The sequence below is a fragment of the Malus domestica genome, chromosome 10 (genome assembly GCF_042453785.1).
Source record: "Malus domestica chromosome 10, GDT2T_hap1".
NCBI classification, from domain to species: domain Eukaryota; kingdom Viridiplantae; phylum Streptophyta; class Magnoliopsida; order Rosales; family Rosaceae; genus Malus; species Malus domestica.
The window spans coordinates 35,402,596-35,426,620 of NC_091670.1; the positions used below are offsets into that span (position 1 = coordinate 35,402,596).

Here is a 24,025-nt window from a genome sequence, read left to right on the forward strand (position 1 = left end):
TTGTGTGGTTTAGATCACCCCACCCTTTAAGCTTGAGACTGAAAATGCAATATCAAGGTTATCAACTACAAAGGTTAGTTTAGAGTTGAACCAGATAGCATTTAACGCAATGGTGCAAGATTTGGAAAACTTTGCCAGAAATGTGGTGGAACATAAGGGAAGAGTAGACAATGGTGCAAGAAGCATTTAACGCAATGGTGCAAGAAGCGTTTTCTCTTCTGTTCCAATAGCAATTCACAGGCTATAAACATTGAGAACAACTTAGGGCTTGTTTGGAACTGCTTTAAAATGGTTGAAAGCACTTTTTGTGAATATGTTTTTGGAACCAATCTTTACTGAAAATGCAAGTGAATCCTGAAAAATCACTTCATAAGCACAAAACCAAATTATGGTGAAGAAATTCTATTTTCTTGTTTACTGGAAGAAACTGATCGAAGACAGTCTTCCCTCGAGAAGTTGGCAAAATGTTACTAATTTAACGTGTTTAATTTGCTTAGTTTATATTTTCTTATTGCGAATTAACTCCAGATTAGGTTTCTTCGAAGACTCAAAAACATGTCGTGAAAGCTACATTTAGTCTCCAAATTAGTCTTCCCTCGAGAAGTTGGCAAAATGTATGTACTATAAGGGATCAACTCTTATCTTACATTTACCTTAACGGATCAACAAATGTGACTCTCTCAATTTTCGGACTCCCACAAAGTTTTTTGATCAATTAAGCTGAAGGTACGCATTAAGTTGCAAACTGTGGCTTAAAAGTGTTACAAAGCAGCCAACTAAAACGGCTCTAAGCTGAAGAAAATATATACACAATGAAAAGAAAAATTTACAGCTCTGCTAATTCTGTTGAAACTTTGAAAGAACCCTGTTAGATTATTTAATATCCAAAGTATGGGTTATAGGTATGGGTAGAATATCTAATATCCAAAGTATGGGTTATAGGTATGGGTTAATGTGTAAAGTATGGGTGTTAGAATATTAATGTGTAAAGTATGGGTGTTAGAATATTAGTGTGTGAAGCATGGTGTGTGATGTTCATCGGGTGACTCACGACATCCTTCTCCACTTGTATAAGTTCTCTTTCTTGTAACCTTACACATTTTCAATACAAACAATTCTTTCAAAACTATCACATGGTATCAGAGCAGGCTTCCTAAAGAACCTGTTCTCTGAAATCTTTTGAAATGGAAGAAGAAAATATACTTGCTGCTTCATCCGAGAACATCCTTGGTTCTTCATCAGTTTCTTCAAGTGAAGCTGATGGAAATCCCAATCAACGTCTTTGTTCCATACTCCTAACTGAGTTTAATTATCTTCCTTGGTCAAGAGCTATTACTTTAGCTCTTGGAGGAAGATCTAAGCTTGGTTTCATCAATGGAACTATCGTACCTCCCAAGGTTGGTGATTCTAAGTATGAAGAATGGTTCTGCAAGGATCAGCTCGTCATGTCCTGGTTGCTCAACTCAATGGGCTCAAAGGTATCAGAAATTTTCAGCTTTTCAGAATCAGCTTTTGATCTGTGGAAGGCTGTCAAGGAGATGTATGGAAATCAAAATAATGCAGCCAGGATATTTGAGCTGCAGAAGAGTCTTTCTGTTTTGAATCAAGATGGAAAGACTTTTATCGAGCACTTGGGAAGACTGAAGTCTATGTGGAATGAGCTGAATCTCTATCGACCTCACACTACAGACCCAGCAATCCTTCTTAAGCAGGCTGAAGAAGACAAGGTCTTTCAGCTTTTATCCAGTCTTGACTCTACCTATGAGGACCTGCGAAGCCACATATTGATGAGTGTTGAACTACCATCTCTCAATACTGTGTGCACTATCGTTCAACGAGAAGAAGCAAGAAGGAAAGTTATGAGTACTAAGGTTGGTGATCCTGAGTCTAGAGCTTTCGTTGCAAGTGATAGAAGGTTTGAAGGAAAAAATTTCAAAGGAAAGAAAGGAGAAATGCAATGCAGTCATTGTGGACAGAAGAATCATCTCAGAGACACTTGTTGGGTGTTGTATCCACACCTTAAGCCTAACTTTTCCAAACAAACCAAACCTGGTCGCAGTGCAAATCAAGTCCCTCGCTTGCAGACTGCCTCAACTGTTGGGAACTTCACATCTAATCCCTCAGCTCTCTTGAGTGAGTTCACTTCCTTCACTCAGAAGAAAGATGAAAGCAATCTTCATAAAGGAAACAGTGAAGCTAGCACCACTGAATTATTTGAGCAGTTCGCAAAATTTCTTCAGACAAAGGTGTCATCTTCCGTTGATATGTCAGGTATTCTAAACTCATTTAGTGCTGCACTTGCTTCCAGAAAACTTGCAAATGTTTGGATAATAGACTCTGGAGCGACTGATCACATTACAAATATAAAAAGATATATGCATGACTTTAAAGAGGCAGTTATTCCGCAATTTGTCTCTGTTGCTAATGGAACTGGTGTATCAGTTTTGGGTGAAGGGAAAGTCAAGTTAATTGATACTAATGTTGAATCAACTGCTCTATATGTGCCCTCCTTTCCATTTCAGCTTCTGTCAGTAGGAAGGTTGACAAATTCCTTAAACTGTGATGTTATATTCTCGCCATTCAATGTGATTTTCCAGGATCGTATCACGAAGAAGAAGATTGGTGAAGGCATGTATAAAGATGGCCTCTATATGCTTTCATTGCAACCTGTTGAAGCTAGAGGTCTTCAAGTTGGTTTTTTTGAAGAATCATCTATTATGGCATAGACGATTAGGGCATCCCTCTAATCTTGTGCAATCACATCTCTTCAAAACTTCAGAGAATGTGATGACTCAAGATTGTGAAGTTTGCCATTTTTCAAAACAGACGAGGTTGCCTTTTGATGTCTCATCAACCAAGTCATGTAAACCTTTTGAGATTGTGCACTCTGATGTTTGGGGACCTGCACCCTTGGTTTCTTTTGATGGTTTTAGATACTTTGTCACCTTTGTGGATGATTTCTCAAGATGTACCTGGTTGTATTTGTTGAAATCAAAAGATGAAGTTATTAATGTGTTCCAAGAATTTCACAGTCTTGTCACAAATCAGTTCTCAACCCAACTTAAAGTCTTAAGGTCAGACAATGGTACTGAGTATATGTCTAATGCTTTTACTCAATATCTAACTTGTCATGGAATAATTCACCAAACGAGCTGTGTTGGTACTCCGCAACAAAACGGAGTAGCAGAAAGGAAGAACCGTGATCTACTGGAGAAAACTCGATCACTTATGCTTCAAATGAGTGTACCTAAGAAATTCTGGTCTCATGGGGTTCTTACTGCTGCATATGTAATTAATAGGCTTCCAAGCAAGGTTCTCAAATTCAAGGCACCTCTTGAAACACTTAATGGCAGGAAAATTAACTTGTCTCACCTTCGAGTGTTTGGATGTGTTTGCTTTGTTCATATTCAAACCTTGCATCGAGATAAATTGGACCCTAGAGCTGTAAGGTGTTTGTTCTTAGGGTACTCATCTGTTCAAAAGGGATATAAGTGCTATGACCCAAAGCGCAGGAAACTTTTGGTGTCTAGAGATGTGGTTTTTGACGAGAAAACTCCTTTTTTTGCTAGTACCAGGGGTGAAGATCTTCTGGGGGAGGAGGACTTTCTTGATCAAATCCTCACGCCAATTATGGAAATCAATGCACTGCCTCATCATTTTTCAGCTCCAGATCAACCAAGCAACAATGAAATTTCGATTGATCCAGTTGAGTGTAATTCATCATCTGACATACTTGTTGATAATGAATCAACTGAAGACACTGAACAAAATCAAATTTCGTCCGAGGAGAACCTTGCTATTACTCCTGAAGTGATCACTCCAAGGAGAAACCCTAGTAGAAATCGGGGTAAGCCAACTTGGTTTAAAGATTATGTAAGTTATGCCTCAAGACATCCTATAGAAAAATATCTTGAATACTCAAGAGTATCTTCGTCTCATGCTGCTTTCCTAAGCAAAATTTCAGCCTCATCTGAACCAAGCTCATTCCAAGAAGCTAACTCTCAATTGATCTGGCAAACAGCTATGGATGAGGAGCTTAGAGCTCTAAATGAAAACAAAACTTGGAGCATCACCAAGCTACCTAAGGGGATGAGAGCTGTGGGGTGTCGATGGGTGTATAAAACCAAATTTAAGAGTGATGGTTCAGTGGAGAGACACAAAGCTAGATTGGTGGCTAGAGGTTTTACTCAAACTTATGGCATTGATTACAAGGAAACCTTTGCTCCTGTGGCAAAGATGAACTCGGTAAGAGTGCTTCTCTCGGTTGCTGTCAACCATGATTGGCCCCTATACCAAATGGATGTTAAGAATGCCTTCCTGCATGGAGAACTTAAAGAAGATGTGTACATGCAGTTGCCTCCGGGACATCCACAAGAAGAAGAGGGCATGGTTTGCAAGTTACACAAGGCCATTTATGGCCTCAAACAATCTCCTCGAGCTTGGTATGCCAAGTTAAGTTCTGTGTTAGAGAACATTGGTTTTAAAAGGAGCAATGCAGATTCCTCACTATTTGTGCGAGATAGTTCAGCAGGTAAACTTGTCGTTCTCATCTATGTCGATGATCTCATTGTGACTGGTGATAGTTTGACAGAAATTCAGCGACTTAAGGGCTTTCTTCACAAAAAGTTTGCAATTAAAGATCTAGGAACTCTGAAGTATTTTCTAGGCATTGAAGTTGCTTCATCTAGTAAAGGCTTGCTCTTGAACCAACGCAAGTACATACTTGATTTACTTCAAGAGTCCAAAATGCTTGAGGCAAAACCAGTGGCAACCCCAATAGCTTGCAAAGAGAAACTTGGATTAGATGGAGATTTACTGATAGACGTTGGTTTATACCAGAGATTGGTAGGGAAACTTATTTACCTTACCATTACTCGTCCTGATATCATGCATGCCGTGAGCCTAGTCAGTCAGTTCATGCATGCTCCTCGATCAATTCACTTACAAGCTGTTCGAAGGATCTTGCGCTACTTGAAAGGCACTGTTGGAACTGGGATTGTGATGAGGAAGATCGGAAATGCTCACATTGTTGGCTACACAGATGCAGACTGGGGTGGCTCCAAAATTGATCGAAGATCTACTACTGGATATTGTACATTTGTTGGTGGAAATCTGGTGACATGGAAAAGCAAAAAACAAAGTGTGGTGGCTCGATCAAGTGCAGAAGCTGAATATCGTGCCATGGCATCTACTACCTGTGAGTTAATTTGGCTGCAAGGTTTGCTCAACGACTTAGGGTTCAAGAGAACACTGCCTATGCCTCTTTTCTGTGATAACCAAGCTGCTATTTACATTGCATCTAATCCTGTATTTCATGAAAGAACCAAACACATTGAAATGGACTGTCATTTTGTTCGAGAAAAAACCCAATCTGATGTCATTCAACCTGTTTTTGTTCGAAGCACAGATCAACTAGCAGACATCTTCACCAAAGGATTGTCTCGGGTTCAATTCAACACTCTTTTGGTCCAACTTGGCTTGATGAATATACTAGCCTTCGTTTGAGGGGGAGTGTTAGATTATTTAATATCCAAAGTATGGGTTATAGGTATGGGTAGAATATCTAATATCCAAAGTATGGGTTATAGGTATGGGTTAATGTGTAAAGTATGGGTGTTAGAATATTAATGTGTAAAGTATGGGTGTTAGAATATTAGTGTGTGAAGCATGGTGTGTGATGTTCATCGGGTGACTCACGACATCCTTCTCCACTTGTATAAGTTCTCTTTCTTGTAACCTTACACATTTTCAATACAAACAATTCTTTCAAAACTATCACAAACCCTCTACGGGAGATGAATCTTCCGGCGTATCCACAATGGAAAGAAAATGTTACAGCTCTGCTAATAGTCTGGCAAAAAGAGGAACATGATTTGATTTCATGACCGTCTCTTGTTGCGCAGTTTAGGAACATGATTTGATTTCATGACCGTCTCTTGCTGAGCAGTTTAGGGATGGTCAGGTCTGCCCCTCCAAAGCCATCCATTATCGCATTTGCCCAAGGGAACTCAGCTCTGGCCGTCAAGCTACAGGAATTCGAAAAAACAATAATAAGTGTTTAAAGTAGGACATCAAATCAAAACTTGATTCAATAATGAGGATTTAAAGAAATTGTAAACTGGTAGGAATTTGAAACAACACATGGAGCGAAAAAGCCTTCACCTGCTTCTTAAAACAACACAATCGCATACTGGCTTCCTGAAATAAGAACACAATCGCATACAGGTAGTCCAGCAACTTCTGCCCCAGCTCGCAATGCAAGAATGATCTTCTCTAAGCTGGCAGAAAACAATTAACATGCCAAAGCGAACAACAAAGTCAGTTAGACAATATATTACTCTACTCATTCATAGAGTACAAGAAAGAATAGATTATATGACGCTGAAATACTAGATATGTGAAATCGCTCTTTAAGTTGCACAAGCATTTGCCGACCATAGCAGCAAAGGATATTTGACATAAATATATGCAAGCTAGCTTCGATTTCACATCATTTCTTTGGCAACACTTCAGCAGAATCTCCAAATGTAGGTAATGGTGAAAAATATCCATACCCAAGTTCTATATACTGCTTTAAGCTATTTCCAAATTTCAGAAATTCCGAAAATATGGCTGAAGCCAAGAATGTCTAAGCACTGATAAAGAGGTTTTGCACATGGTTTTGGTCTAAGCTATTCATAGTTGAAGAAGGTAAAAATATCAAGCAGAAATTTAGACTCGGTATATTTGAGAGCCAAAAGGTTGTGTAATCATCCAAGTAAATTTTCTGTTATCAGAAACTCACTCTTCAACTCCAGGTCGTAAAGTCAAACTTTCTGACATCAGAAACTCATCCATTGCAATTTTCTGTCAAGAACAAATTAATATTAGCTACTTTCATTCTACGTATGAGAGAGCTAAAAGACTGTAAATTTGAAGCTCAGCATGTGTTAATTACATATTTATTAATTCCTCTCCCCTTCATTAATGTGTTTTACACTTTTACCTTGTATTGTAAGATATAAAAGATAATAAGCTATCAAAGTGAAAAGTGAAATGAGTTTGCAAATATCTCAAGATAAGCAGCTATTTATTTTGGGTAAAAATGATAATTTTCATAGATAGCTCACCCTGGAAAAATATACAAACAGCTCTATCAATATAGTGATTAACCCGAAACCAGATTCCTCATTAGCCCTGGAATTATAAATTCTTCCTTGTTTTTGTTCCTCAGTATACATAACTACATGATCAAAATATATTTGCAACAAAGTCTAACATTTCTTTTTGTGTATATCCTATTTTCCGATGCAATGCTGGACATTAAGCTTTCAAACAATCATTGATCACAATCCAATCAAACCAGCAAAACTAATCCATGCAGCCGAGTAAAAGTAATCAAATACTAATAATTTTTGTGCGAAGGACCTAAGTCTAGACTTGTATCTCAGTGGTACGATCAGATATAAATGTTGAGATGCATCCACAAAGCCTAACTTAAGCACTGAATAAGACCGTACCTTCTGTTGCAGAACATTTTTCACAAATAACTCCACCTGACTTGGTTGCAATGAACTAGGCTAACCAATCTGCAAGACAGATTATAGTAGAGTTAGAAGAAAAAGATACATAACAAAGGAAAGTTTCAAAGAGCTACTTCAAGCTAATCATACTTTTCAAAGAAAACAAAAGAGTAAACACACCGAATTAAAATACAAATTCAGCATCTTTTCCTCATCACCAGCACTTGTCCTGAAAGATTAACATAAACTGCATTTAAGGTATAAAATTTGATAAAACCTTAATCCAGATGTTTACAAACTTTTTTTCCAAACCATATATGAGGAAAATAAGGCAAAGCATGACTGTAAAGCGAACAAGTAATCTGGGTCAGAATCTTGTGACTTTCCACATCGAAAAACTCTTACCACCCAGATATGCACTCGGAAATGTAGACATGTTTTAGGGCATTAGCCCCTAGTGGCCGGCCCCACTAGGAGTGGCCGGCCCCTACCCCCTATTTTGCTAGGTTTATGGTTTAATTTTGAACAATTTTTCTATGTATTTGGAATCATTTGTTTGGTTTTGGTTTGTTTTGAATTATGGATTGTTATTGGAATGGATATTATTTTCTCGAATTGCTTAATTGAATGAATGGATTTATATTTATGTATGTGACCAATTCAATCAATTTATTTCTAGGTATGTCTAGTAGGGAAGTTAGTTGTCTGGCAGATAGTGCAACTACGCACACCATTTTGCGTGAACGACACTATTTTACTAACTTCATACCCAAGAAAGCTCATTTGACAACTCTCTCAGGCTCATCCAACCTGATTGAAGGATACAAAAAGGCACGTATCATGTTGTCTAATGGTAAAATCTTGACCATTAAGGAGGCACTCTTTTCTCCACGTTCCGGAAGAACGTTGCTGAGTTTTAGAGATATTCGAGATAATAAATATCATCTTGAAACCACTGAAGATCATGGTTCTGAATTTCTTTGTATCACTTCATACGAATATGGCTAGAAGCATATTCAATTGACTCATACTTGACTGAACCAAACTCAATGAATCACGATTTCAAGTCTACTAAATAACTTAAAGAAAAAGAAACCAAATAAATAACTTAAAGAACAAGAAACCAAATGAATAATCTAAAGTCATGAATCTTTACTCATAATTTTAATTTCCTACCTTAGGAGGCCCAAGTAAAGAGGCTCTGTCCAATATTCATAGCCAAGTCCAACCTTCTTAAATGCTACCAATATATCACAAGATAATACAGTGAGATTGACACATAAAACGCAAATTGATCAAGAAAACTTAATACATTAGGATTAAATTACTGCATTTTCACACCTTCATTGAAGCTTTGGTTCCCCAACTGATCAGCATCCAAAAGAACCCTGAAAGAAACGAAAGGAATCGTCAAGAAAAAGGTTTCCGAGAAAACCCAACTCCAAGTCGAACAATGCAGCAACAAATTGCTTCAAAGAAACCACGAAAACACGAAAATGCAATCAAAGAAGCAAGAAAATGTGAAAAGAAAAAAAAAACAAATTAATCGAAATGCTTGGAGAAAGAAGGGGAAAGAAATCGTCCTACCCGTCAACTTCGAGAAGAACAGCCAGTTCCTGAGATGGGTTCTGGTCCTTAGCGCTGGAGAGGGAGCTGAATGCGGCGAACCGATGGAAGTGCAGACATTTTCCGGGAAAAGTTGAGTTTCTTGGGAAAGTGGAGGAAAATGGACGGACCAAGTTGGGGTTGCGGTTGTTCTTCGGGAGGGCGAGGAAGCGCGCGGTGGTGTTACTTGACAGGAAAATGGCGGCGGTAGAAGAAAAGGGCTGAGCTCGGAGAATTGAGCGCGAAGCGGTAGAAGAAGAAAGGTGCTTGCTTGAAAACGGTTATTGTTGATTTACAGCTGACACTGGAAGAAAAAATCAGCTTTTATAGCAGAATAATGGCGGTTCTTCATGAAATGACACATATACCCTTCCTGGATTTTCTACCTCGCGTGTCCTCACGACCCGAAACCAACCCGAGAAAAAACCCGATATAATATGGGGTGACCCGGCATGTCCGATTTCTGTTAAAAGCCCTTGAAGTTCCATTTATTTATTTATTTTTAATTTATTTATTTTTATTATTATTTTAAAAGCACCAGCTAGATGGCTTTCGCAGTCCACCATTTGGAAACAGAAAGACTCATAAAGACATTGTAGCATTCCCCCGACCACATCGTGTGATTGACTAGCGTCAAAAATCGAATCCAAAATGTATATTGTGGAATACGAACCTGGAATTTGTCCCCAATTGTTACCCGTGATAGTTCCCATCAAGTTCAAACTCATTTTTGGGGTTTTTGATCCAAAGTGTTAATTATAAATTTGAAGACAATACAGTGATAGTGAAGTCGCTAAACCCAGAAGAAAGATTTGTTGCGTCTCTTCGTGCCTGTATTCTTTCTTCCATGCATGAATTTCATCAAGGATGTGATTCTGTTACTTGTTTCTCAAGGCATACAGAATTCTTAGCAATTACATCCTCGTTGGAAATTCATCTGCATGATTGGATGCATAGAATTAACCGTGCTAAGATATCCTCTCACATGCTGCCCTACAACACGGTAACTGGAATTTTCACATTAGAAGCGGTCTTCTAGCAGCTTGTTGGTTTTTATGACTTACATGTTCAACAAGTCTTGAATTTGACGGACATCAAATCACTGATTAATTAACCTTTATTAGAGACTATTGGATAGTGTATTGAGCAATGATAGGGTTAACTTTTGTTAGAGACTAAACTCAATGTAGTCAGTTTTTTATGTGTTTCAGTTTATAAAATTATTAAATAAGTTATATAATGATTATATTATTACTTAAATTACTTATTTGAGGACACCTAGTACAATACATTAGCATTTTTTCTTCGTTTAAGTGAGATTTCTTAGGTTCGATTTATGTGGATGACGAGTTTGATACCAATTTATTATGGCTTGGTCATTGTGTAGCTTAGCCAAAAAATCCCACCACCTCTAAGCGTAAATAATAACGTTATATTAGAAATGAAAGAAAATTACGTACTTGTGAAACTTTATACACACACACACACTAATATATGCCCACACACAAAGTGTGAAATTTTTTACTTTGAATGTAAAATTGAAGGAGAGAGGAAGAGCGGAAGAGAGTGAGAGAGAACGTGGGAGTGAGGAGAGAGAGGTTGCTTTTTATTTTTATTTTTTTAAATTAGAAATGATAAACTTACATATAGGTGAAGTTTAGAGGAAAAAAAAGGTAAATTTTTGTTTTGTGAAATTACGTTATTGTCCTTAATTTTTTTGTTCTGATCAAGGATTTTCACCGATTTTTAGTTGACAAAGAGAGTTTTATTAATGTAGTTATATATATATATATATATATATATATTTTTTTTTTTTTTTTTTGTGCAGTCTCAGATTTTGGCGGTTATGGCTACCATTGACTTGGATGACAAACCAAATTATGTTGTTCATACATTCCATATATTATAGGGAACTTTAACGAAAAGCACCCGGTACTGTTCACTTTAACGAAAAACCACATTTTTACACTAAAAAGTCAATCCTGGTACTATTCACTTTACCCTTTATTTTGTCCTTATCATTAAAACTCAAAGTTTTCAAACCCTTTTCATTAGTTTTCTATATGGAGTTAGGTAAAATTTCATGTGAAAGGTTTTTTTTTTTTAGGGTACTTCCGGGAACAGATCCAGTGGAGGATCCTTTACATGTAAGACCTATTGCTCATGCAATTTGGGACAGATTTTTCGTTAGCGAAATCTCTTTCCGGGAGTTCTAAAAGTTATTCTCTGAGTATGCGGAGCCATTATTATCCCATGTTCTTTTTGCAGATGATTCGGTGTTATTTGCCGAGCTACATTGCTATGCTGAAGGTTCATGCCAATTAATAAAGTTGGAGAAGAGTTGTCTACTTTCTAGCTCCAATTGTTCAGATGATCTTAAGTTGAGATTGGCAACGGAGATGTGTATTAAACATCAGGATGGATTTGGAAAATACTTGGCTCTTCACGCTGACTTTGGAGCATCGAAGAAGAAAATACTTGGGTATGCCGCTCAGTAAATTTGGATGTCCGGATAAACTTGTTTGGCACCATACGAAGATTGGGGTGTATTATGTTTAAGCCCGGTTATTGGATTGCTCAAGAACTTAATCGCAATGGGAAGGGTGTTGGGGAGTTGAGTGCAGGGTAAAATAAGGATAAGGTGTGGTCTTCTATTTGGCGTTTGGAGGTTCCACATAAACTCCGGCATTTTATTTGGAGGTGCTGTAAAAATATATTAATGGTTCACGTTAACCTTAACTGGCAGAGAATTCGACTCGATACTACATGTTCAAATTGTGAGGATGCGGTGGAAACACAAGACCATTTATTTTTCCATTGCCCATACGCTCGAGTGTTTTGGTTTGGGAGTCCACTCCAACTAGACTCTACTTTTTGTTCAGGGAGAGGATTTTTTTTCAAAAAATGGAAATGGTTATCCAATCGGTATGAGAATGTTGAAGAAAATGGGAAAATAATGAGATGGGTGGTGTGTGGATTATGGAGACTTTGGAAATGCAGGAATAGTTTGGTTTTTGAGAAGCATGTTGTTCAACCAATTGAAGCTGTCAGGATGTTACAACAACAATGGAGGGAGGTAGAGCCAAGGGGAACAAGGTTTACGAATGGAGGTAGGGCATCGGCAGGCTAGGGTGGAGAGTGTATTGCCATTGTGTTGGTAGCGGCCTCCATTTCGTACAATTAAAATTAATTGTGACGGAGCTTAGGCAGAGGAGGCGCTGAGGGGGAGCGAAAGGTACAATCGCACAGGGCCTTTAAATTTGAAGGGCCACAAAATTTGTTGGTGTCTTATATTTATATGTAATAATGTTATATATTAAAAAAAATACTTTTATTAGCACTTTAAAATCTTACAATGCACTTTTACAAGTACACTATTTTTTTTCTTTCTAAATATAAAAATTTGGAGTGCACAATGAGATATTAGGAGTGCTAATAACAACACCTTAAAAAATGATTTTCTTTTCAATTTTATTAATTATATAATAATGCTATATATTCAAATGAAACTCTAAAGTTAGAGTTTTTGAAGCTTTTTTTTTTCTTTATTTGATTGCTTAAGATTGAACTGTTTTTTATTATTTAGTGAAGGTTATGTTTGTAACTCTTTTTACTTATTTAATGACACTTGTAAACTTACAATCAGTGAGTCCTAAATGTTCTTTTGATTTAAGTTATTATTTTCTAGTACCAATATATTGTCATACTTTAAAAATATATATATCTTAAAAATGGCCTCTTTTATAAATTTCGCACAGGGCCCCCGAAATCTCGAAGACGGCCCTGAGCTTGGGTTAGAGAAACGGGACTGGGAGGACATGGTTGGGTGGCATGGGATTTTGCAGTAATTTTTAAAGCCGCATAAGGTGTGGGTAACATTCTTTGTGAGTCCAGTCTAGGGATGGGCAAATACCTATTGGTTATGGGTAACCGCGGTTATCAGTCCATTTAAATTTGACGGTTATGGTTATGGGTATAACCGTTTACCCGTGAAATTTAAATGGACGGTTATAAGTATTACCCGCGGTTATAAACGGGTACCCATTTAACCGTTTATTTTAATATATGTAAAACTAAAAAAAAAAAGTTTCTAACTAGGTTTAGTATCCCAAGATATATTTGGTTATAAAGGGCCATAATATATATATATATATATATATGCTTCTCTTGAGAGAAAAATATAGTTGATAGAACGGGGCTAATGTTTAATATATGTGATTGAATGTGCTAAACCATTAGCGTGTTCGACAATTTTGTTTTGGAGTCTTTTGGAGCTTTGACCAATTTAAGATAATGATTACCTTGAGCATTTAGAAACATGTTATTATCAGATGATGCGTGTATATATATATATATATAATTGGCCTCGAGTTTTCAATAAATATTTGACCCCAAAATTAGAAATCAATTTAAATGGCTTGGATCGATGAACATATGTTTCTAAATAAAAATCCAAATATTTATCAAATTAGCTTATTAGCATATTGATGCATAGTTACATATATATATATATGACACACCCCGTCCCGAAGGAGGGCATGCTGGCCGTCACGTGAGAGTGACGTAACCATTTGCACAGTACGGAAGCTTTAAGATACAATTTATAAGTTGATACACCCGAAGGTGAGTCCTAATTTTGTCCAATCTGTCAGAACACCGTCGAATTCCTCGTAGTCACCACACCTTTGTGATTCCTGAACCTGGAGGGGCGCAAAACCAAAATTGAGTGGGTCAGTAAAACAATTCTTTTCCAAATCCAAACATTTCTCAAAACGTTGTAACCCCTCTCCGTAAAACCTGTATACTTTCCCAGAAATATAAAATATAAATATACATATATATATTCTCAATACTTCAATTCATTAACTCAACATTTTCTCATATTAATTATGCCATGCCACATCATCTCAACATTTCTCATATTAATTATGCCATGCCACATCATCTCAACAGTAATAAGGTATGAATGCATCAACATAAATCATATCAGGTGCAATAAAGTAATCAACCGGAGGCCCTCTAATAGCCCTGTACGGTTGAACCTAGAGCTCAAAATCTATCAATCTCACACTCTGCCGGAGTCACTCCACGTGACCTGTACGGCCTTCTGCACATAAGTTACGCTCTAGTGCTTCTCATAAATCATCTGTGCACATAATCTAAGGTCACCCACCAGTCGGAATCTCACTAACACTCTCGCGACTGGCCTGTCGTACCCACTCCACGTGGACTGTACGACTAGCATCTACTTGGATCCAAGACGAGCGTGCGATGCGGTGAATACTATAAGCACTAAACTATGGTGCAGGATTTGAGCCCAATATACATCAACATCATCATAACAGAAATAAATACTCACATGTGCGTCCACCGCACCATTTCATACATATGCATCATAAATCAATTCTTACCTGTGCGTCCACCGCACCAATTCATACATATGCATCATAAATCAATTCTTACCTGTGCGTCCACCGCACCAATTCATACATATGCATCATAAATCAATTCTTACCTGTGCGTCCACCGCACCAATTCATACATATGCATCATATATTAATTCATGCATGGCATTTCAACTCACATTTCTATATACTTTTCATATCAATTCTATGCATGGTATTTCACTTCCCGTTTTTCCACATAACTCATATGCATTTCATTTTAAACATATTTTCATTTCAATTCAATTTCTGGGAAACGTCAAGTATATATATATACGGAAAACAAAACTGCCCACTCACCTGGAGTTCGTCCAACAACTCCCTAGCACCACACATCAAGGCGTCACGACGATCGCCGCCTAGAATAGTAATCAAATCCAACCTCAGAATTCATATCGATAGAATATATAACTTATATAAAATACGTCACTACGTAGTTCGATCCGGAAGATCTGCCACTCAGATTTTAAATCCATAACTTCCAGAGGTCCACAATATATCTCTAGGACAACATCCTAAAATTTCATCACCATCCAACGGTCGGATCGTCAATTCACATTTTTACCTAAATGTGAAAACTATAAAACGTTATTCGAACACCTAACCAACAATCCTTAATAACTTTCTCATACGGTGCTCAATTTGGGTATATGAATATACCACGGTGATCTACTCGACGTCACGGACGTCGACATATTTTTAAAATAATTTTTTACTGTAGCACGCGCCCCCACGCGCCAAGGAAGGCACGGACCTACGCGCCCCCACGCGCACCTTCTTCTTCCTTGGGTCGCCGGACTGGTTTTTCCGGCGGCCGTTTTTCAAATTGCCATAACTTTGTCATTTCTCAACGAAATCAAGTGATTCAAAAACGAAAGTTGTAGCCCTTGAAGAGACAAAGAGAATGATACCTTGCACAACACCTAGTTCTCCGTGGTTTGGCCGGAAACTGCCTCGAAAGCCTCGGAGGTCGCCGGAAACTGGGTATTTTTCAAATGAGTATAACTTCTTCAATACTCAACGAAATTGAGTGAAACAAAAAGGAAAGTTGTAGTACTTGACGAGACGAAGAGATTAATACCTACCTCGACTCCTAACTCGCCGGGGATTCGCCGGAAAGAGCCTCGAAAGCTCCGGCCAAACTTTGAACTTGTCGATCTCCGTGTTCTTACGTCCAAAAACTTCCAACGAAGCACTCCGAGCTTCCTTGGGACCTCACTAAGCTCACTATGAGCTTGGATTGTCCTAAAAATCAACCAATTCAAAGCTCATGAACAGTACACTTTCATGGGGAGTTTAGAATCTAGGTTTTCCGAAGTAAAACTTACCTGAAATGGATACCAACGTGATCGTGAAGTCCTCAGGATTCCAATGGTGGTCTCAAACTTGACGTTGGTATAGATTTAGGGTGGTTTTGGTGGTGGTCCGTGTGTTCGAGAGGGTGAGAGAGAGAGAGTGAGGTCTGAGGAAGAGAGAGAGAGTATGAAGGACAGTATACGGGAAATGAGGAGGGTTTTGAGGGATGTGGGGATCCCACGTGGTCCTTATTCCAATCTCCAAACACCAAACTTTAACATTTTAACCTAAAAATCTAAGTTCCATCCTTATTAAATTCTATTTTATTTTCAAAACTTAGGAACCTAGATAATTAGCAACTTGAGCTTCACAAACTTAGTATTTCTTAAGGGCAATTTCGTCCATTCACAGCCACGAATATAATAATTTGGAACGGGCTGTGACAATATATATATATATATATGTGTGTGTGTGTGTGTGTGTATACAAGAATATTAATTAACCTACAACCATGCATGATTCTTGTAATAGATTGACCGTCAAATAATTGGGAGACATTGCATATATTCATAAATAATATTGCCGTTAATATAAAAATACATGTTAAATGTACTTATAACGGTATTTAATAGTTAGAAAAAAAGAAAATTATGATAATTTTCAAGTTGTTAAAAAAATAGGTAGACGGGTAGAAAAAAAAAAGTAAACGGGTACACGGTTATGGGTAAATGGGTATAGTTAACCGTTTATAAACGGTTATGGGTATGGGTAAATGGGTATACAGTTATGGGTAAATAGGTATACGGTTATGTGTATAGTTAACCGTTTATAAACGGTTATGGGTATAGGTATACCCGTTTATGTAAATACCCAACGGGTAAAAGATTAAACGGTTATGGGTAAACAACCGCAGTTACCCGCCTGTCATAACCGTTGCCCATCCCTAGTCCAGTCTTATGGCGGAGGCGGAGGCAATACGTGCAGGATTAGTGGCATGTGTGGATACAGTGTTTGATGTTGTCCAGGTGGAATCGGATTCAAAGGAACTTGTGGATATGATCAGTGGAATCACTCAACCAAACGTTGTGATTGAAGGTTTATATATATATTTAGTGTATACAAATGCAATTGAGGTCAGTAGATTTTATTTTTGCTCCCCAAGTCTATAATCGAGCAGTACATCTAGTGGCGTCTTTTGTCTTACGTATGGGAGGATTTCATACATAGGATTCGTTTGAGCCAGAGTGGTTGTTGAACATTTTGGCTTCTGATGTAAACGTTTCTATTCGAGTTTAATAAAATATTTCTTTAACCAAAAAAAAAAAGTTTAATGAAAGCTACTTAATTACGCAACGGATTAGCTCTTATCTTACATTTAACTTAATGTATTCCCAATTTTCTTATTGTGGCTAATGTGATTGATTGATTGGAATCAATTAGAATTAGTAGTTTAATGTCCGGTTGTATTTCTTGTACACAATATTTTTGTTCCATGTCCGGTTTTATTTCTTGTTAGTACTTTAATTTGTCTTCCTTGTAACCAAATTGGTTAAGAGGATTCTCCCGTTCACTCGAGTACAAATTGGTTAAGAGCATTCTCAAGTTTGCTTCTAGTTCTGTTCTAACTTTGACAGATCCCTCTATGGGAGATGAATCTTCTAATAATCCGGCAAAAGGAAGAACATGATTTGATTTCATGACCGTCTCTTGTTTCGCAGTTTAGAGATGGTCAGGTCTGCTCCTCCAAACCCATCCATTATCGCATTTGCCGAAGGGAACTCAGCTCTAGCCGTCAAACTACAGAAATACACGAAAAAACTTGATTCAATAACAAGGATTTAAAGAAGTTGTAAACTGGCAGGAGTTTGTTCCAAGCAACTCAAAAAAGCCTTCACCTGCTTCTTAAAACAACACATGGCATGCCCACTCGCTCAGCTCCAGCCACACCAGACTGGCTTCCTGCAATAAGAACACAATCGCATACAGGTAGACTGGCAACTTCAGCCCCAGCTCGCAATGCAGCAATGATCTTCTCTAAGCTGGCAGAAAACAATTAACACACCAAAGGGAACAAGAGTCACTTAGGCATATATTACTACTCACTCATAAAGAGTATGAGAAAGAATAGGCTATATGATGCTGAAACATTAAACTTGAGATCAAGAAAAGTCAATCCCACGGCTAAGAAAAGAAGGAGAGGAACTTGTACAGAATTTGCCTACCATAACAGCAAAGGATTAAACACTAGATATATGATATCACACTTTAAGTTGAGTGCTGAATCATACATGCATAACCGCACAAACGGTTCAAATTGGTATATAATCTCTTCCTAGTCTAATGTAATCACAAGTTTCTCTTAAACCCTGAACATCATAAAAACCCTAAAACAAAAATAATAGGTAGACACAAACCAACTTTGATGGGACCAAATTAACAACAACAAACAATAAAACGAAATGAAATATGCTAACCTTTCAGACGGGCTAGTATCAATATCTACACTCAGCTTTAGCAATGATGCAACCTCCTCTGCAATCCTTTGCTTCTCAGCAGAAACTGCCCCAGAAATCAATAACAGAACCCTTTAGTACCCATCCTTCTGCACTGGAAAAATGTATATCACAAAACATATACATGACTAATTAACGAAGATGAAGAGTCTACCTGATTTTATTGCCTCCTTAGCTAGTTGCTCATCCATTCCAGAAGATAATCCTGTATCATTTACCAGTTGGCTATACAAACTCTGTTCTACCTCCTTATCTCCAACAATCTTTAGCTTTGAAACTCTTTCCTGGCCAAGCTTTGCAACAATTGATCTGACATTTACAACGAGACAAATAGGTATTAGCTTAGTCCTCTACCATCGACGGAGTACCAGAAATGCGATTGTTTAATCAGAATAGCACCAGAAGCACATTGAAAGAGGAGAAATGTGTCGCAGTATTTTAAAGCAGTAGAAAGTATTCAGCCCATTCAGAAACAGGAATTAAAATCATAATAAAAAACTAATCATTTCCTGTCTATTTGTACTTGATTATAGTATGTAACTTGCAAAAAAAAAAAAACAAGAGCTAATGAAACTTGCAGTGCAACCATAGTCAGTGGCTAAGTCCTTTATGACAACACATTGAGAGAAACTACTGCCAGAATCAGAACCTTAAGCGGCATAATTATAGTCATAGCTACAATGCATTATAACGTCTCTAAAACCTAGAGCAGGTTGGTAACCGTCTGGAAACTTAACACAATAAAAACGTATGTTAATACCTGGCAATTTGATCCCCACTCTTACTATAAGTTGTCAGTACGACCACAGGTATTCCTTCCTTGTATGCCTCATCAATAAACCTGCAAATGGAAGGGAGAAAATGAGTCTAACTAAACATGGCATTGACAAGCATATGTTGGTTAATCACTTATAGCTTCCTATAGATTGAGGATCATCAGTTCATCTAACCAATAGAGTTCTGAATATTTATCAAGAATAAACTCCCAGCATAAAATAACAGCGCTTTGATACATAGGTAGCAAGCTAGCTTCGATTTGACATCATTTCCTTGGCAACACTTCAGCAAAATTTCCAAATGTTGGTAGAAAAGTATAGCTGAAGCCAAGAATGACTAAATGAGTACTGATAAAGAGGTTTTGACATGGTTTTGGTCTAAGCTATTCATATTTGAAGAAGGTAAAAATGTAAAGCAGAAATTTAGACTTGGTATATTTGAGAGCTAAAAGATTGTGTAATCATCCAAGTAAGTTTTCGGTAATCCGATCAGAAACTCACTCTTCAACTCCAGGTCGTAACGTCAAACTTTCTGACATCAAAAACTCATCCATTGCAATTTTCTGTCAAGAACAAACTAATATTGGCTACTTTCATTGTACAAGTGGAAAATAAAATAATGGGAGAGCTAAAAGGATATTTATTAAGACCTCTCCCGTTCATTAATGTGTTTTACACTTTTACCTTGTACTGTAAGATATAAAATAATAAGCTATCAAAGTAACAAGCGAAATGAGTTTGCAATTATATCACATAAGCAGCTATATCTTTTGTGTAAAAACAATAGTTTTCATATGTAGCTTCAAGCAGAAAATAATAAAAAGGTTCTGTTGTTTTTAAATCAGCCTGCTCACCCACCCTGGAAAAATATACAAGCAGTTTACAGTGTTTAACCGAAAGAAGATTCCTAATTGGCCCTGGAATTATAAATTTTTCTTGTTTTTATTCCTCAGTATAAATAACTATATGATCAAAATATATTGATTCAAAGACTATAACATTTCCTTTTGTGTGTATCCTATTTTCCGATGTAATGCTGGACATTAAGCCTTGAAACAATCATTGATCATAATCCTATCAAACCAGCAAAACAAATCCATGCAGCCAAGTAAAATTAATTAATTACTAATAATTTAAGCCTTGTACGAATGACCTAAGTCTAGACTTGTATCCCTAAAACCTAACTTAAGCACTGAATAAGAGCGTACCTTCTTTTGCAGAACATTTTTCACAAATGACGCCTTCTCACTTGTCGGCAATGAACTAGGCCAACCAATCTGCAACACAGATTATAGTAGAGTCAGAAGAAAAAGATACATTACAAAGGAAGTTTCAAAGAGCTACTTCAAGCTATTCATACTTTTCAAAGACAACAAAAGAGTAACACACCCGATTAAAATACAAATTCACCATCTTTTCCTCATCACCAGCACTCATCCTGAAAGATTAACATAAACTGCATCTAAGAACCTTTTTGGTATAAAAACTGATAAAACCTTTATCCAGATGCTTTCACACTTTTTTCAAAATTAAATATGAGGAAAATAAGGCAAAGCATGTCTGTAAAGCGAACAAGTAATTTGGGTCCGAATCTTGTGACTTTCCACATCGAAAAACTCTTACGACCCAGATACACATTCGGAAATGTAATTCAATTGACACATACTAGATTGAAGCAAAGTCGTGAATCATGATTTCAAGCCTACTAAATAACTTAAAGAAAAAGCAACCAAATAAATAACTTAAAGAACAAGAAACCAAATAAATAATCTAAATTCATGATCTTTACTCATAATTTTAATTTCCTACCTTAGGAGGTCCAAGTAAACAGGCTCTGGCCAACTTGCACAGTCAAGTCCAAGCTTCTTAAATGCTGCCAATATATCACAAGGTAATACAGTGAGATTAACACATAAAAACACAATTTAATAAAAAAGACTTAAGACGTTAGGATTAAATTACTGCATTTCCACACCTTCATTGAAGGCTTGGCGGTTCCCCAACCGATAAGCATCCATAAGAACCCTGAAAGAAACAAAGAGAATCATCAAGAAAAAGGTATCCGAGAACACCCAACTCCAATTGCAGCAATAAATCAAAGGAACCACCAAAACACGAAAACAAAATCAAAGAAGCAAGAAAATGTGAAAAGAAAAAAAAAACAAATTAATCGAAATGCTTGGAGAAAGAAGGGGAAAGAAATCGTCCTACCCGTCAACTTCGAGAAGAACAGCCAGTTCCTGAGATGGGTTCTGGTCCTGAGCGCCGGAGAGCGAGCTGAATGCGGCGAACCGATCGAAGTGCAGACATTTTCCGGGAAAAGTTGAGTTTCTTGGGAAAGTGGAGGAAAATGGAGGGACCAGGTTGGGGTTGCGGTTGCTCTTCGGGAGGGCGAAGAAGCGGGCGGTGGTGTTGTTAGTTGGCGGGAAAACGGCCGCAGCGGAAGAAAAGGGCTGAGCTCGGAGAATTGAGAACGAAGCGGAATCCATGGCAGTTAGAAGAAGAAAGGTGCTTGCTTGAAAACGGATATTGTTTGGATGTATTCGTATTCAACGGGCGGAGTGAAAACTAAGATTTTAAGGGGTCGTTTGTTGCACCGGACTGTCTTGGACTGGACTAGCTGCAGGGACTAAGCTGGACTGGCTTAGACTAGACTAAGCTGGACTAACTTAGTGAAGCGTTTGGTGCAGTGTCGGACTAAGAAGCAGGATAATGAAAATAGTACTGTTTACCAAATTTGTGTTTGCTTAGACGAGGACTACATTATTGTTCTATTTTAATAGCTCCAATTACCTGTGCCCAACGCCCAAATTTTTGCCATTGTGTAATAATGCTTCAAATCTCATGATTTGGGTTAATTGGAGCATATTTTTGCCATGTATATTATGAATCTTAAAAAAAAAAACAGGACAATTATTTTGTTTTTAGTACCTGCTAATAGATTGGGACATATTATAGTTGAGTTTAAGATGGCAAATTGGTGATCAGATATTTATAAATTTTCAGAATTCTTCAGCTTATCATATAATGACCAACATTACATTTCAAGTGGATGAGACTCCCCACCCCTTAAGGCACATTCAGGCAGCAAAGTGAGTGTTTGGGAACTTGAACTATGGAATTTCTCAACTCTATTCTATATAAAGCCTTTTGCAGCTAAGCCCTCACTGGCTTATGGGATCCGTGTACATAAACCCTGAGCTCTTTTAATCCACATCCCTTCTCTAAGCTCTTTTAATCTGCAAATGTAGTTTGGTTTAACAATGTCATACTCATTTGTAATTAACAAAATATATGCTACTCAACAAGATTTAAACATGGTTAAAAAAAAAACAAGATTTAAACATGAGAGTGAGTGAGAAACATGAAAGAAATGCGGGGCACTCAAGAACTAAAGCGAAATTATTCATTATTTAATATGATTAATGCAATAATCTTACAACCAAAAAACACAAATCTAATGTCCAATATTTGAGTAAGCAAGTCTTTTTATGAAAGGGGCATTTTTCAAGACACAAACTTTACATTTATCCAAAATATATGAAATGTGAGCTTGCATATATGCAAGTTGAAAAGTAAGCATGCATTTCCAACAAAGATGAAGTTTACAAACAATGAATTGAGTTATAATAAAGGAAGAATGTTCAGATATCACTAACTAACATCAGTAGGTAATTGAATTTGATTTTGATCAAATGACATCAATGTTTACTTAACAAGGAATTAGAATTGTAATCGTTTTATTTTTTAAGTTCCTGCGTTTACTAAAGTGTAGGTATGTGAAGCATTTCACTCCCTAACTTTCCCCTGTGTTTACTTACACTTATGAATTCGGAAAACTATTGGTTTCCTTTTGAAATTCTTAATCAAATACCTCAAAATCAGGAACCATATCAATTAGGGGTAGTTGATCCCATTCCCTTCCTTACTCCCTCTATTCCTTAAGTTTTCCGATTCCTTCCTTTTTCCATTTTTGTTATCCGGTTCCTAATTACTAAACAAAGAAGGCTTATACCATTAAAATAAAGAACTTGAGAAAAAAAAAACATGAAATTGATTGATTATTCAACAAGTGGCAGTGTTAGTGTTGCACACCGACAAAGAATTTATCTTCTACCAATGTTTAGGCGAGGGACTTCCAAATCTCGAGAAAGGAATGCACAACATGATCACTTCAAAAGTTATGTAAGAGGGATTTGGAAATTACTACTCCAAAGTTCCAAATCTATGTCGAATTGGAGTAGTCATTTCCAATTCTCTCTTACATAACTTTGTAATGCTCACATAGACTGTAGAGCATTTCTAATCACTGCTATCTAACATTTGTCCATAAAAGTTGGTCTTAATACACATCACCGTAGCTATTTCAATTATGGGAATGGAATCAACTAAGTTGGGTCAGTTCTAAACATTGAAAGGCAGCCAATATTTGAAGAACCTATTAACTTGTACCAATTTATATATACAAAATCAGGGTATATATAAAAATCAGAAAGCCCATCTTCCTCATCGTCTGCATCAGCACCAGCAGATGTTAACAGAATCCGATGAGCAGTAAACAGAATTCAATGTAATTCCTCTTGCAAAGACACCAACTTTTCGCAACAATGAGATTAAAAACCAAATCAACCAACTATCAAAATCCAATGAGCGGTAAACAAGCTATACATTATGCAAAAGAGGCAATCAAACGGCCAAAAAACAGCCACAAATTCCAACCTTTTTGCGCAGCTCCAAACGCTTCCGCCGCAGTGCCTCCCCTTGCTTCTGCTCAGCTTCCCTTCTCCTCTTCTTCTTCCTCTTGTGAAACCCAGACACGAAATCACTTCACAAAATCGAAACAAGCAAAGCATCAAAACCCAAAAATTCAAAAAAACCCAATTCAGAAA

At 37.2% G+C, this 24,025-nt stretch overlaps 2 protein-coding genes and 2 long non-coding RNA genes across 5 annotated transcripts; 1 reads left to right on the forward strand and 3 right to left on the reverse strand.

The window, feature by feature from the left end:
• Nucleotides 1–5,512: 5,512 nt before the first annotated feature.
• LOC139188779 (uncharacterized) lies at nt 5,513–5,772 on the forward strand. Its single transcript, XR_011572061.1, has 2 exons — nt 5,513–5,548; nt 5,589–5,772. It is a non-coding gene; the product is annotated as an uncharacterized lncRNA (long non-coding RNA).
• Nucleotides 5,773–6,718: 946 nt separating this feature from the next.
• LOC103412357 (uncharacterized) lies at nt 6,719–9,595 on the reverse strand. Its single transcript, XM_070806372.1, has 7 exons — nt 9,476–9,595; nt 9,090–9,373; nt 8,844–8,890; nt 8,679–8,742; nt 7,683–7,731; nt 7,500–7,568; nt 6,719–6,846 (listed from the first exon to the last, which is right to left on the reverse strand). The coding sequence occupies exons 1-6, from the start codon at nt 9,593–9,595 to the stop codon at nt 7,560–7,562; spliced, it is 573 nt and encodes a 190-aa protein (XP_070662473.1). The 3' UTR covers nt 6,719–6,846; nt 7,500–7,559.
• A 3,949-nt stretch (nt 9,596–13,544) lies between these two features.
• Nucleotides 13,545–16,099, reverse strand: LOC139188778 (uncharacterized). Its single transcript, XR_011572060.1, has 5 exons — nt 15,880–16,099; nt 15,637–15,796; nt 15,463–15,531; nt 14,852–14,910; nt 13,545–13,807 (listed from the first exon to the last, which is right to left on the reverse strand). It is a non-coding gene; the product is annotated as an uncharacterized lncRNA (long non-coding RNA).
• A 1,230-nt stretch (nt 16,100–17,329) lies between these two features.
• On the reverse strand, nt 17,330–21,691 carry LOC103429632 (CBBY-like protein). Of its 2 annotated transcripts, XM_008367769.4 has the most exons (11): nt 21,348–21,690; nt 21,112–21,161; nt 20,946–21,009; nt 20,526–20,574; nt 20,345–20,413; nt 19,638–19,699; nt 19,121–19,201; nt 18,515–18,669; nt 18,322–18,406; nt 17,743–17,886; nt 17,330–17,644 (listed from the first exon to the last, which is right to left on the reverse strand). In XM_008367769.4, the coding sequence occupies exons 1-11, from the start codon at nt 21,623–21,625 to the stop codon at nt 17,542–17,544; spliced, it is 1,140 nt and encodes a 379-aa protein (XP_008365991.3). In that variant the 5' UTR covers nt 21,626–21,690; the 3' UTR covers nt 17,330–17,541. The 2 variants fall into 2 exon arrangements, with proteins under 2 accessions (XP_008365991.3, XP_017186222.3); XM_017330733.3 differs by lacking the exon at nt 17,330–17,644 and having other exon boundaries at nt 17,739–17,886; nt 21,348–21,691.
• Nucleotides 21,692–24,025: the final 2,334 nt, after the last annotated feature.